Consider the following 15,373-nt stretch of genomic DNA (forward strand, 5'->3'; position numbering starts at 1 on the left):
GGCCTCCGCATAGTTTGAGCCAAATAAAAAAATACAAATAAAATCCATTTCCGGTTTTGGTAGAGTATTGCTCATAGTATTTTGAGGTCATATTCTACCAGCAAAGTAAGTTAAGTAAGTTTTTTTCACTAAACGTTAATTTTTTTTTTTTTGCGGTTTGGAAAACTAGCCCTTTCATTGTGAACAATAAAATCCTTAAATTAAAATAAATTTTATTGTCCAATTACGCCTAATATATTATAGGTAGGTATTTTTTTTTAAATTACCTTGAATAAATTTTTGTTTCGACTAAATCTCTATACAAGTGTTTTTGAAGATATTGTAACATGATTTGAAATCATAAATTGGAATTTTTTAAACTGTTTTTTTCTACTTTACTGTTGGTTCTATAAGTGTCATTAACAATTTAAAATAAAATTAAACTTATGATTGAGGCGATTTAGTGTATTAGTGTTGAATCTTTTTCTCTTTTACCAGACATTTAAATTTTCACTTTCCTCAAGAACAATCCGAAATCGATCAAACAGTTCACACTTTCGCACGTAACCTTTTCACCCAGTTACCTAATTAGTCTGTCTCAAAATATTAAAATATGAAAGTAGGCCTTGCCCAATTCTAAAACTACAGGTTCACTTACGCCTATCGTCCACCCGCAGATGTAGTCCCTCGTCGCAGGGTTTGCACTTGAACGTGAAAGTATCAAAGTACTCCCCGGTCCGGCAACCATCCGGTGTGGCAAAGAGGACAACTTCGTTGACATTGTAAAAGTCGGATTCGGCACTCGAAAAGCTTAACACTGAAAACACACTTAAAATGAGCACACTTTGGCGACACCATGTGCCACTGTTCACGCCCGTTGAAAACATCGTTGGAGTTGTGTACGTTTGATTAATTATTAATTAAGGCATCGGCTTTCACAACACTTTCGCCACATACAATTTTCCCACTTTGGTCATACTCTAAGGAGGGATCGCGTTCGACTGTGGAATCGGAACTTCCGACGAACAGCAAAACTGTGAGGTTGGGGTGGCCGGATTTGTTTTGCTGATGTTGCCATGGATATCCGCCGTTTTTGGTCATGCGGACATGCAGTCATCGAATCGGTCCCTCGGCGTGGTCGCCACTATAGCCGGGGAGTAAACAAGTTTCGTCGTATTTATTGTTATTTTGCCCAAAATCATATGATAGCATTTACGAGGGTGGTGGTAATGTTTGCAACCCATCCCACAGCCTTGCATTTCATACCGGCTTTTGCAAACACGTGGCTGATTGAGAAAAAAAATCAGTTCTTTTACCTTTTTCTTATGATTATTCAGAATAATGTCATTATTTAAGAATGAAAAACATAAAAAAATATGATCTTAAAACATTTGCACGCGATCCTAAAATTTAAATTACAAAAAATTCTGTGTAAATGTTCATACAATCCAGACTCACTAATCAGAAGCCTCGATTACACTGACCAAAGGTATGTAGATTAGTAAGGTAAAGCGGGTATTCTAGCTGTCAAAATAGTTAGCACGAAACCCGGATTTTATATGGATATTTTCAGTAAAGTGAAAATTTTACCATTTTCCGGACAAATTTCTCCGGATTTTTTTTGTGGGGTTGTTAAGCATGCCAAATCGAACCGATACACGCTTTTAAAACACAAATATTTATTCAAAAAAATAAATTCAATTCAATTTTATGGTTTTATGTTCATTGCATTAATAAAATAAAATGGCAATAAAAAGTAAAATAAATCAGTTGAGTTTTGATTTGAAGCAGCACAGCAGTTACGTTACGGAGTTACCGAGTTTCCAAGTTATCCATTAGCCACCTAGCATTATTTGTTCGGCAAATGTTGTTAACAATTTGCACAATTGCTTTTGAGGAAAGATGACAGAAATGTAAACCATTCGGAAGTGGTATCGAATGATACCAATTTCATATCAATTCAAATACGGACAGCTAACGAAGGCGTTTTATCTTAGTCTAGCTGTCCACACGGTCTCGTGGTGTGCCTGAGAGTTCGCCTGGAAGCAGCAGAAGCAGGTCATCACACGTGATCTCGAATTGACCGGCAGCATAATCTGCGTAGGCGTCCCTCCGCTGATAAACAGCAGCAGCATAGCATCGTGTCCGTAAAGCTGCTCCGGTAAAACACGAACTAAATCGTTCCTGCCATCCCAGCTGGAAAGCTGACATGCGTGCCAGTCCGTATCCAGGTTTTTAAGCGAAGATGGCGTTTGAATGGTGAACGTCCGAAATTTCAAAATCACGCAGTGGTACCAATATTCCGAAAAAAAGTGTGCCATGGCATGACAGTCACATTTGTTTTCTAATGTTGGTGCTACTGCAAGATTTTGACATTTCGGATGTTCGCCGTCCGAACGCCATCTTCGCTTAAAAACCTGGATAGGATACGCCCAATCTCCAAGCAAGTGGACCACGCCGACGACAGAGATTGTTGCAACAATTACACCCCCACACGCTGCTGCTATCGCATTGAATGTTTTGACATTTTTAATTCTTTGAAAAAAAAATAATGACAGCGAGAAATGTCAGTTAAAATGTAACGCCTCAACTCGCCACTGAACGAAAATTGAGCACCCAGATTTTTTTCTAGACTGCTGAGACGTGTACCGCGTGTACCGCGTTACGGGGTCAAACATAAATTCCCAGTGTACCCTCTCATTTCCCTTCTCTCTGGATGAACCGTTCTTTTTTGCTTCCATTTTAGTTTGTTGACGTTAAGACTACAGATTGTCGAGGGAGACAGATTGGCCGATGCAAAATAAATCAGCACAGCACAACAGTTTTGCTGGGCGTAAAGGGCGGTTGGTGTCCAGAAACATTGGCCAATCTGTTTGCCTTGACAATCTGTAGTTAAGACGTGTTGTTTGTTAATTGAAAAATATCTGTGTTTTTATTATAAAAAAAAGTCCCCGATCACGACAATGGCACAGTCCGGTAAGTCGAACCTTTTGATTCATGAAAGATCATTTGTTTTGCTTGAATTGTTGTGTTGTGAAATCCAACAGTTTTGTTTACCTGCCAGGATGCCGGTCCAAAATTTTGCATTGTTGTTTTGCCTGTGTTTTGAAACAGGTAGATTTTTGCTTGAACTTTTTATTTAAAATTGATGCAGGCCAAGGATTGATACCTAAGAGCATGCAATGGCACTGACCTTGTTGCGTGCTCTTCGGTTGACGTCCACGTAAGGAACATCCTGGAAGGAGCGCAACTAACTACATCCGTAGTTCTGTTAGATCATCCGAATTATCTTGATCAGAACAGTATAGCTCTGGTTCCTTGCGAGTGTCCTATTTTCTTACCTCCACGTTGGCTTGGTTTTCATGATGACCTAGCTGGTGGCCTGTGGAAACGGATCGTAAACCTTTGACCACCGCGGGTCAGAGTCGATACGGCTAAAAGAAAGGGGCGCAACAATGTGGGAAAGGGAAGTAATTTGTGATTGTAGACGGTATTGTTTTGATTCGCAGTATGTTGAGTCAACTGCTGTGGATGTACCTGAAACATCGCACAACGGGGTTTCTCTTCTCTTCATTCTCAGCTACCACCTATCTCCTCTTTTTATTTTGCTCTTCTGATTCCCAATTCTTCACTGATTCTTCTATTTAATATCCAACATTTGATTTTAATTTTACTAACTTTTGATTCTCTTATCTCTCAAAGCTTTTCCACTCTTTTCTATCAATTGACAACAAACTTTTTTTTTTTCCTTAAAAATATACTTTTCTTGAATGTACTGTATATCAGGTCTATTTATCATTTGTCTAATCATTTTTGATTTCATTGCGAATTTATTTAATAATTCTTTATCTGTCCTATAAATTATCATAACTATAATCTAAGCTTGTTTTGTATCTCTATTTATTAACTATTGTCTAATTTTACATCTAATACATCTAGCTTCTCATTTTTATTCTTCAAAATACGCTCATCATTCTCTTACTATTGATACTTGATTTTAATAAAATAAATTCTCTTTTACTGTCAATTGTTTTCAATCTTCACCCTTTTTTTTCAACAAGTGAGGTTTGAGCCCTTACTCAATTTATGGAATGGTTAAAGGATTAACACAAATATTATTATTTTTGTATTTTTGGTAAACTTTTATAACATGCTTAGGACCAAAAATTGTAATAAAACACCGCGACTAGAGGGTGACGAGCGGGAATTCCCGGGAAAAATTTCCCGGGAATTCGGCAATTTTTGGACCTCTCGATTCCCGGGAAATTTGGTCGAGACTCCCGGGAAATTTTTAACTTATAAATATCGAAGCAAAATTATATTAACTAATCAGAATTTAAAAAAAAATCTGAATTGTTTAGAACATTGGATGTTCAATATTCTTTCGAATAAACCAATGCTTCCCAAATATTCTTATAAAGAACGTGTAAATTTTAACTTATCAAAAAAGAAAAGTTTAGAAGTTTCTGGAAGCGAAAATTGCAGAACTTCTTCAATTTTCGCTTCCAGAAACTTCTAAACTTTTCTTCCCACTTCTGGGCCCATAACCTAATGGGAGTGGTTACGCTGAGTGAAAACACGTCTTCGTGGGGAAAAGGTTTAATTGCTAATGAACATAAAAACTGATTAGTGGTCGCAGATTGCTCCGATCTTCAGTAAAAAATTCTACTATAATTGAGAGAACCCAAAATAATGTGGTCTCAAAAATTTACTTAAAAGCATACTTAGCAGTTACACCCAAGAAATGAAATCATTTTTTATTCAAATTATCATTTTCATTTATTTTTATATATTCTTAGATGGAAAACCCTTTTGAACTTTAAATTGTTGATTTGGGTCGATTTTTTGATCATATTGCAAGATTCCCGATACTGGAAAATTATATATAAGCCATGTTTTTTGCTTCACAAAAACCTAGCAACAAGTTCATGCAACAAGTTTGTGCTTCTTTTGAAAAATGACTCAGTGTGAATTAAGATTCGTAAACATTTTAACCTACCGTTTTGAGTTCTAAAAAGCTCAAGAAACGTTCTTGTATTTGCAGATTCAGAAGAAAATTCAAAGGTAGACATAGTTCCCGAAAATAATGAGGCTACTAATTATCGTTTTATCGAAAAAGTATGAATTAATTGCAACTGACTTCATTGAAAGAAACACATTTATTACTTTTTTTTTTATAAATTATTGACACTATTGGCATGGTTAAAAAAACTCCCGGGTCCCGGGAATTCCCGGGAAATTGCTAAATTCAACTCTCGATTCCCGGGAAATTGAAAATCTCGAGAATCGTCACCCTCTAACCGCGACAAAAGAAATAGCAACAGATAAACAGACTCAACAATAGGGAAGATTTCAGGAGAAAACAAAACACAGTAAATAACAATAAGTTTTGAATTCAAACTAAAAATAAAACAGTTTTTGCTTTAATGAAAGTTGATAGGCACACTATAAATGGTTAGGCGCTTATACTTACATCAAACCCTACGTAATGTACCACCCCCGGCCGAGTTAAAATGCGTAACCGGAAAAGAAGGTGTGCATGCCTGGCACGAACACTCAAAGCGTGTTCTAGCGTGCTGCTCGTACTGACTCAGAGCAAGGGTGAGATGTAGGTGTAAGGGCAGTGCGTGTTCGTCGGGAACCAAGTGCATAAGATCGGTCAAGGCCCGTTCTTACACTGAAAATTGCGAATTGCGAAAAATTTCTTCATGAAACTTTTGCGAGTGATTGAAAATCATCTTTTAATTTGATTTAAAAAATTTCCGGTAATATGATTTTTTTATTTTCTACATGTGTGTAACCCCTTAAGATACAGTTTTTTAAACTATTCACATGCAATTAATGTATGGCCAACCTGCAAAATTATGTAGAGCCTTATATGGATAAAAAATTTTAAATTTAAAATCTATATATATAAAAAATGTCGATGGGTTTGTTCAAACGCGAATCAGTTTAACACGGAGCGTCGGATCGTGGTGTTCTTTGTTGCGTTGGGTTCGTATAAGTACAAGAAAGGTTCTTACGCCAAAAAGTTACAACTTTGGCCACTCTGGTACCGATTCCGGAAAATCTGCCGACGGTATGGGAAAAGCTACGTATAATCAAATTTTGATCAAAGAAGGTGAAAAATCAATAGAGCTAAAAACGAAAAGATGGCAGAACGAAGTTTGTCGGGTGAGGCTTGTCTTTTATTCTATATAATTTGTACCAGCCTAAGTTATTGTAGATAGGTTATTGGTGTTATTAGCCGAACAGTGATTGTTTGCTTAATAACCAAACCTCGTTGGATAAATGTACGACTCGTGCTTAAAAATCTTGTTTTTGCGATTCCCTTGTGGAACACCAATCAGTGAGGTACTCCTGGATATTAGCTCCTGAAAAGTGCTTAAAAAGTGCAAAAATGCCTCACGGCAAGAAAAAGAGGCGGTCCTCACCAGCAGGATCGGCAGATTTGAAGAAGCTAAAGAATGCCGAAGCGCTACCTGCAAAGCCAGGCAGTTTGAGCAAGGACGCTCAAAAGTTGTCTGGAAACCAGTTCGCTACCCTCCTGTGGACGTGAGCGAGAAGGAAGAATTTGAACGACGGGAAAAGTTGCCACCCATTTTTGTGAAAACATCGTCATCGGATTCGGTGCGAAAGTGGCTGACCGGGTTTATCAAATCTGGTGCTTTACGAGCTTCCATTCGCTTGTGTGCTGATGGACTCAAAATTCTGCTACCTACCAGAAAGGATTACAACTACGTTCGGGATTTCCTGAACAACACAAAGATTGAATACTACAGCCATGACGATCCAGGTAAACGCCCCATGAAACAGGTCCTCCGAGGCCTGTACGACATGGATGTGAGTGTGCTGAAAGAAGAGCTCAAAACTCTGAAGTTGAACGTGATCGAAGTCTTCAAGATGACGAGACACAACAAGGACATCAAGTATCGTGATCAACTGTACCTGGTTCATCTCGAGAGAGGATCGACAACGCCGTCAGAGCTGAAAGCAGTTCGGGCAATTTTCAACATCATCGTGACTTGGGAACGTTATCGTCCAGTGCACCGTGACGTGACACAGTGTTCGAACTGTTTGCAGTTTGGGCATGGTGGAAGGAACTGTTTCATCAAGAGTCGTTGTGCAACCTGCGGAGGTGAGCACAAAACTCAAGCTTGCGAAACAATCAACGAGAACATCGAAGCGAAATGCTTCAATTGCGGCGGCGACCATTCTACCAAGAATCGAAGCTGCCCAAAACGAGCTGAATTTGTAAAAATTCGGCAGCAAGCGACGACGAGGCACCAACCAAATCGTCGCAAAACACCACCAGCATACACGGACGTGGATTTTCCTGCTTTGGCGTCACCAGGAGCAGGATCTGTTCGAGTGGTTCCAAATCTGCAGCCATTGCCGTTGAATCAGCGGCAAAGAGTTGCAGAGAATACAACACCTCCTGGCTTCAGTCAGCAACCGAGGGAAAACCAACCAACATCAACGGGTGAAGGCAGTAGTGACCTGTTTTCACCACAAGAACTTTTGAACATTTTCATCGAGATGACAACAACACTGCGTGGTTGCAAAACTCGCCAGGAACAAGTAAGAACGCTTGGAGCATTCATCTTAAAATACAGTTCGTAGTTTACTCGTTCTAGTGATTTTGAATATTTCAATGAATTTATTTTTTTTTAGTTTTAAGTTAGGATTAGTTGTTAAAGTGTTTTTTTTTCTTTTTTACCCAAATGTATTTAATTCAATGCAATAATGTAAAGCAATTTGAAGCAAATAAATAAATGTGATCAGTTAATAATAAAACAAAAAATACAACAAAGATGAAGAGCATTAGGCCATACCACTTATCATGTAAAAGAAATGTAATTATTAGAAGAATGTTCAATAAAGACATATTTAATTTAAAAAAAAAAAAAAATCTTGTTTTTGCAACCTTGCTGCATAACCTTTTTGTTTTGTCCTGACGCTTTGCACTGTCGCTCCCACTGTGCAGCGAAACGAAATGTCATCGTCCCACTTTTCTTTCCACCCTCGATGCGGCCCTGTACTTTCCTATCAAATCACCGTTCGTGTCCAACTTTCGTAACCCCTCTGATGACAGTCGTCCCGTCGTCCCCTAATTAAGTGCTGGTGGCTGTGCGGTTCTTTTCGGGTTGTGAAAAGTGAAGAAAAAAAAAATATCACCACTCAAAGCTCGCACCGTGAAGTGAAAACACGTCCACCCGTGTCCGCAGCCCCGGAGTGACCGCAGGGAACAACACCACCAGAGTGCCAAAATGTTCGAGGACGCGGACAATTTCGCCGACTTCTTCCGTGGGGGCTTGCCCTACTATCTGCTGATCACATTACCGATTCTGATTCTTTGCTCCTCGAATCCGGTGCTCGCGGCCAGCGAGTTCGGTGTCCAGCGGATGGCCCAGTTTGACGTGCACGGTACTCCGTACGGTGAGTTGCTTAGATTTGTGTTCTGTGTGGAATCGGAACCGTTCCGAAACGAAAGTGGCCTTTCCCGTCCCCCCGCGTTGAGGTTATAATTTTTTTCACCCACTTTGTAGGGTGAATTGGGGGAAAGTTGCCCCCTTAATTAGGTTGTTAATTGAATTAAAGTAATATTTTCCTCTGTGTTATTATAGGTTGTCGCGCCTCGGCACTGAATCTGGAAGCAAAGTCCCTGTACACCTGGCAAACCTCGAGGCACTGCATCGTGGCCCGCTTCCAGGACATGACCATCGACCAGTTCCGGGAGATCCGTGCCAAGGCAGGCGGTCTGGTCATTCGGCTGCCGGAGGATACCGCCCAGCTAAGTCTGGAGGAGAAACAGGTAGGGAAGTTAATGTCAAATTCCAAGGATGAGGGACTAAGAAATTGAAAATTTCTAAAATCTAAAATTGTAGAATTCCGACTTTGAAATGTAAAAAAAAAACTGTATAATTGATCAAAATAATTGAAAATTTCAGCTTCCCAGATTAATACAGTGGCATCTCTGGCTGTCGATCTTCTCGATATCAATATTGCTCCAGCTGTCAATAAAATTTTCAGTCCCTTCATTCAGGAAGACAGCTTTTATATTTGTTCTATAATTTGATAACTCCCTCTCTCGACGGTCCTTTCAATACCGACAACGAGAGAGTCCACTGTAATTCCGTTTTTGGAAATTTTGTGATTTCTTATTTACAAAAAAAATGCCTTCAAGCACTGGAACCAATGAAAGTTAGACTTAGTTATGCTTTTATGAATTGTAAGATATTTTTTTGTGGAATTATCAATTATTATCAGGTGTTTCACAATAATGGACAAAAGACTACGATTGAACGTTCTGTATCTTTTGTTGAAAGCATTCCAGTACCATATTGTTGGAACATCCTAGGCTATACTTCCTTGCTGTTAGTTCCATAAAAAAATATGAAAATGTTAAAATGAAGGTTTTTTTTTCTCACAGATAAAAACTTTGGATACCGCCATGTGGGCCGAATTGGGACAGCTGAGCAATTCTCTACGAAATCGGTCTTTTTCATAAGAATATTAATTTTTGTATTTTTTAATCCGACGTGAAAACTGTGCACTTTATCAAAATTTCACTAAGGTACTTTTTGATTGCAAATTTGATTTTACATCGAAAAATGAAGTTGAAATTTTTTTGCGACCAATATTTCGATTTTTTTGAATAAATCAGTATTTTAAAAAAAAATAACTCGGTCAAAGATTTTTTGCACAACCTGTAAATTTCTGAAAGCAGGCCAAGGGTGCATGATACTGACGATACTCGTCGGTTGACACCCAGGCGAGGAACATCCCGGAAGGAGCCCAACTACATCCGTAGTGCTGTTTGGACAAAACAGCATGGCTCTGGTTCCTTGCAAGTGTCCTATTTTCTTACCTCCACGTTGGCTTGGTTTAGTCATCATGATGACAAGGTGTAACCTAGCTGGTGGCCTGTGGCAACGACTCGCAAACCTTTGACCACCGCGGGTCAGAGTCGAGACGGTTAAAAGAAAGAGGCGCGACAATGTGGGAAAGGGAAGTAATTTGTGATTGTAGACGGTATTGTTTTGATTCGCAGTATGTTGAGTCAACTGCTGTGGATGTACCTGAAACATCGCACAACGGGGTTTCTCTTCTCTTCTTTCTCAGGTACCGCTTATCTCCTATTTTTATTTTGCTCTACTGATTGTCACTTCTTCACTGATTCTTCTATTTAATATCCATCATTCGATTTTGATTTTACTAACTTTTCATTTCTTATCTCTCAAAGCTTTTACACTCCAATTACAAACCAATTGATAACAAACTTTGTGTTTTTTTTTTTATTTAAAATATACTTTTCTTTAATGTACTAGTAATATCAAGTCTATTTATCATTTGTCTAATCTTTTTGATTTTATTGTGAATTTATTTATTAAATAATCCTTTATCTGTCCTATAAATTGTGTCGCATATGTTGACCTTTCCTTACTAGTGTCCTTACAAAGTGTAACAAAGTTAATTCATGTGACAACTGAAAGGTTAAATCGTTTAGTGCAAATCGAAAAATATCTATTATTTTTCCTCAGAGCAATTCCAGCTCAAATCAGGTTTTTTTCTGGTACTTTTGTACCCGACCCTCTCCGATTTCAATGAAACTTCATAGACATGTTATCCTAGGCCTATATAAGCCATTGTTGTGTATATGGAGCCAATAGTAATCGAAAATAACATTTGAGAAGGGCGTAAGGTATTTAAATATTTTTGTATTTTGTAATTTAAAAATTACTGTATCTCGAAGCCGTTGCGTTGTATCAAAAAGTGGTCAAAGACAAACTTGTAGGAAATTGGACGGGCTTTCTGAAAAAATACACTGAAACTCATTTACTAAAACTGTTTTTTTGAAAAGTGGTCTAAACGTCAAAATTTTTGAAAACCGGTAGTGGGAATCGATTCTCCAGACAATTTTACATAAAAGTCTCCATATCTGGAGTTTTTTTGAAAAGGACCAATAAACCAAATTTTCAATTTTTGCTTTTTGGGTGTTTTTTTAATACCCCTGACTCAAGGCGGTTTTAAAAACACCCAAAAAGCAAAAACTGAAAATTTGGTTTATTGGACCTTTTCAAAAAAAAAATTCAGATATTGACTATTGTCCTATGTCCAATCCTTGGGAAGATACAGCGGTTTTAAAAAAGAAAATGTTGAAAAAACGGGGTTTTTGGTGGTTTTTGGCAATTTCTATATGACAGACTTGGTTTTTCAGTCTCGTAAATATTTTTACCGGAAGCTCGTCCAATTTCCCATAAGTTTGCCTTTGACAGCTTTTTGATTTATGTCGTTTTTATATTTACGTTAATTTACTATCCTGTTTTCTACCACACTGAAAAAAATATTCTATTTTCAGTTGCAAGCAATGTAATTAAGCTTATATCTGTAAGCCCTTACATTCAATTGAAATGCTGTCAAAGGCAAACATATGGGAAATTGGACGAGCTTTCCGGCAAAATATTTACGAGACTGAAAAACCAAGTCTGTCATATAGAAAATGCCAAAAACCACAAAAAAACCCCGTTTTTTCAACATTTTCTTTTTTAAAACCGCTGTATCTTCCCAAGGATTGGACATAGGACAATAGTCAATATGGAGACTTTTATGTAAAATTGTCTGGAGAATCGATTCCCACTACCGGTTTTCAAAAATGTTGACGTTTAGACTACTTTTCAAAAATACAGTTTTAGTAAATGATTTTTGTATTTTTTTAGGAGAGACATACCATCCTGCATTTTTCGTCAGTCTTTTTGTAACATCTTAGGCTATTTCCCCAAAAATTTTGAACGAAAAAAAATCGTGACATCACCTTAAATTTAAGTTTTAGACTTAAAAATCAAAAAATCTCATAGATGTGGCGTTATTTTTGTTTCAGTGTATTTTTTTTCAGAAACCCGTCCAATTTCCTACAAGTTTGTCTTTGACCACTTTTTGATACAGCACAACGGCTTCGAGATACAGTAATTTTTAAATTACAAAATACAAAAATATTTAAATACCTTACGCCCTTCTCAAATGTTATTTTCGAGTACTATTGGCTCCATACACACAAAAATGGCTTATATACAGCCGTTCTACGCATAATTGTCCCATGTTCAAAAAAGTGCAACTGAGAAAAACGCGATTGATATTTTTCGACCGATTTCTGTGTTTCTACGCATAATTGTCCCGTGGGTTCCTATTTGTGATTCTCTTGCTATACAACAGGTAAACAAGATATGATGCTCAGTAAAACTAATGATTCCGCGTAAGAAAATACTTGGTCGGACAATTATGCGTAGAACGGCAGTATAGGCCTAGGATAACATTCTATAAAGTTTCATTGAAATCGGAGAGGGTCGGAAAAAATCCTGATTTGAGCTGGAATTGCTCCTCAATTAAAAAAAATACCAACCTTTGAAACATAAACCATACTCGGAACCCTTATGGATGCGCCAAACATGTTCACCTCCCCATTATTACGTCAGTGGAAACATAAATGCGATTAGAATGCCGCATGCAAACTTACCCACCCCCTAAATGGATTTACCTATTTGTGGCTGATTTGGCTTCTTTTTCTCCCTCCCTCTTCCCAACAAAATAGCACATCCACCTGCTGGAGCAGGCGATGATGGCGCAGGAGATTTCGATTCCGGTCTACTTTAGCAGAAATCCCAAGCTGGACGAGATCATCAACGACATCACCAAGACCACGACGGTGTCGGCCCAGCAAAAGTCTTCCCAGCAGCGCGAGTCCGCCATCAGCGAGATTCTCGGTTCGATTTCCGCCAACGGGTACCAGATTGTGGTGTCCGGCACGAGCCACAACCCGAACAAGCAGTCCAAGATTCCGATCATCCAGGGTGAGCTGACGCCGAGCGGGGCGGGCAAGCTGAAGACGGACGGCGACAGTAAGCTTCCGTTGATTATATTGACGGCCCATTTGGACACGTTCGGGTTGGTCAACGGGCCGCTGCCGAATGGGGATGTGGCCGCGTTGCTCACGCTGGTCGAGCTGTTCAGCAAGCTGCACGCCAGCATTCCCAAGTATCGGCTGATGTTCTTGATTTCGGAGTCGGGCAGTTTGCTCAACTTCCAGGGCATGAAGAAGTGGCTCGACACCAACCTGGACGAGAACGTGCAGATTCAGCAGGCCGAGTTTGTGGTGTGTTTGGACTCGATCGCAAAGATGAGCGACAGCATCTTCATGCACGTGTCGAAACCGCCCAAGGAGGGCACGGCGATGAACGGGTTCTACCGGACGCTGAAGACGGTCGCCCAACGCTACGGAAACTACACCGTCGAGGGAGTCCACAAGAAGATTAACCTGGCCGATACGCTGCTCGCGTGGGAACACGAACGGTTCAGCATGAAGCGAATGCCCGCGTTCACGCTGTCCAATTTGAAGGTAACTGTTGTATGCTTAAAACTGCCTTGAGATACTAATTCCTATTTCTTGCTGCAGTCCCACAAGGATCCGGTGCGCAACACCATCTTCGCGGACGAGGACCCCGAGGAGCAGCTGGACCGGCTGGAGACGAACGTCAAGATTCTGGCCGAGTCGCTCGCCGCCTACATCTACCAGCTTCCGGCCGAAGGCGGCGAGATCTTCACCGGCACCATGGCCATCACCAAAGACACCATCCGGCCGTGGCTGCAGGTGCGCTCGACCCAGCAAAACAACGATCTCAAGGGCGCCTTCGAAAAGTACCTCAAAAACGTCAAGCAGATCCACGAAAAGCCGGACGCCCGCGAGCCCGACTTTATGCTGTACGACGAGCGGGACGCGCTGCTCAACATCTACAACGTCAAGCCGGCCGTTTTCGATCTCTTCCTCACCTTCATGATCGTCGCGTACCTGGCCGTCATCTACTTTGCCATCTTCTACTTCCCAAAGCTGTACACCTTCGTGTGTCGACTGACCGTTAGCAAGACCAAGGTCAACTAGAAAAAAATAACCACCAAACATCCTTCTCATCGCACTTTTCTCTCAAAACTATTTAAAAACTCAAATTGTGCAAACAAAAAAAAAGGTCCGCCGCCAGCTGGCGATCAAACTCAGAAAATCCCCTCACCACTAGGATTAAGTGAAACCGAAGCTAGAGACATTCATTCATATTTGCATGCAATCAGTAGACGATCCCACCCCCACTCCTTGCACACACACACATGCAACCACAAGCGGGTTGGCTAGTCGCTGCATTTAGAAGTCGTGTTTTTTTTTTCGTTTTCATTCGCATGACGACATACATCGTGTTGAATTTAGGTTTTCTTCGTTAGATTGTTTTGTTTTGCGATTGTTTAGGTGTAGAGTTTTGAGTGGGAAAAAGCGGCACCCGGTGAGGATCTGAAATACCTGCGGCGTGATTAGGTGAAGGAATAAAGTGAACCTTGAGAGTGAAGTTATTCTGTTTTTTTTTCTTGAATCAATCCGAAATTCGAATTTTTTTCAAGATTTTTATTTTTTTTTATTTGAATGAAACTTTGTTTATGTCCAATTCCTATGCCAAAGAAGCTATTTTGTATTATTATTTTTGTCATACGAATACGACGCTCCATACAACCAACTACAAGAGATTTTCTGATCGAATTGGTGTCTTCGGCAAATTTGTAGGTTATCGTGGTGATTATTGCATTCGATCGTAATAGTTTGATCGTAATTTCTCGACTCACGATCGATATTACTCGATCGTATTTTTTAAAAAAATCGTAAATTTAAAAAAAATTCAATTCCTAAGTTTTCAATTATTACAAATTAAAAAAAATGTTTTTTTTATTATTGAAATTTTTGAAACCTTTTAATTTTTTTTAAATTAAAAAAAACTAACTTAATCCACCTATGTGGTTGGGGCCTTCCTCACTCATTACCAGCAATGGTTGTACACAAATTTCATCTATTTTTTAGATCCAGAATAAAAAAGTACATGAATATTCCTTAAGTGGCCATATCTCACGGCAGTCGTCATCGGCAGATCGTCAATGTTTTGGGCTCGTTGGAAAGGTCTTTTGATAACCTAACCAACGATGGGTCGGATGGTGGATCCGGACATAGCTTACATACATTTAAGTGAGATCCGGATATAAGTGAAAACACATTTTTATACATAACTTTTGAACTACTTATCGAAACTTCAATTTGTATAAAACTCGATCTATGGGACCCTAAACCAAGTCGAATGCAACAGGTTTGGGTCAAATCGGTTCAGCCAGTGCCGAGAAACATGAGCTAGTTTGTTGGTCACACACACACATACACACAGACATTTGTTCAGATTTCGATTCTGAGTCGATATGTATACATGAAGGTGGGTCTACGACGTTTTTATACAAAGTTCATTTTTAGAGCAGGATTATAGCTTTACCTCAGTGAGGAAGGCAAAATCAAGAATTTTAAAAATTTCAAAACCTT

The 15,373-nt window shown here is 39.3% G+C and overlaps 2 protein-coding genes across 3 annotated transcripts in view; one reads left to right on the top strand and one right to left on the bottom strand.

The window, feature by feature from the left end:
- The window catches only part of LOC6034965 (meckelin), a 34,220-nt gene extending 33,227 nt beyond the window's left edge, over window positions 1–993 (bottom strand). The window contains exon 1 of one of the 2 annotated variants that reach the window (XM_038264080.1): window positions 638–993. In XM_038264080.1, coding sequence (XP_038120008.1) covers window positions 638–866 — 229 coding nt within the window. In that variant the 5' untranslated portion in view covers window positions 867–993. The remainder of the gene's footprint in view (window positions 1–637) is intronic. The other variant, XM_038264081.1, reaches the window with a different exon arrangement.
- A 7,052-nt stretch (window positions 994–8,045) lies between these two features.
- On the top strand, window positions 8,046–14,366 carry LOC6034963 (nicalin-1). Its single transcript, XM_001845168.2, has 4 exons — window positions 8,046–8,418; window positions 8,607–8,794; window positions 12,569–13,372; window positions 13,430–14,366. Exons 1-4 carry the CDS (start codon window positions 8,250–8,252, stop codon window positions 13,910–13,912), a joined length of 1,644 nt encoding a protein of 547 aa, XP_001845220.1. The 5' UTR covers window positions 8,046–8,249; the 3' UTR covers window positions 13,913–14,366.
- The last annotated feature ends 1,007 nt before the right edge of the window (window positions 14,367–15,373 follow it).

Source organism: Culex quinquefasciatus, chromosome 3 (genome assembly GCF_015732765.1).
Source record: "Culex quinquefasciatus strain JHB chromosome 3, VPISU_Cqui_1.0_pri_paternal, whole genome shotgun sequence".
Lineage (NCBI taxonomy): Eukaryota > Metazoa > Arthropoda > Insecta > Diptera > Culicidae > Culex > Culex quinquefasciatus.

Bases quoted from the DNA above. Each gene is read 5' to 3' on its own strand.
- LOC6034963 (XM_001845168.2), top strand. From the start codon at position 8,250: ATGTTCGAGGACGCGGACAATTTCGCCGACTTCTTCCGTGGGGGCTTG. The intron at 8,419-8,606 runs GTGAGTTGCTTA...GTGTTATTATAG, and splicing joins CGTGCACGGTACTCCGTACG to GTTGTCGCGCCTCGGCACTG. The intron at 13,373-13,429 runs GTAACTGTTGTA...TTCTTGCTGCAG, and splicing joins TCACGCTGTCCAATTTGAAG to TCCCACAAGGATCCGGTGCG.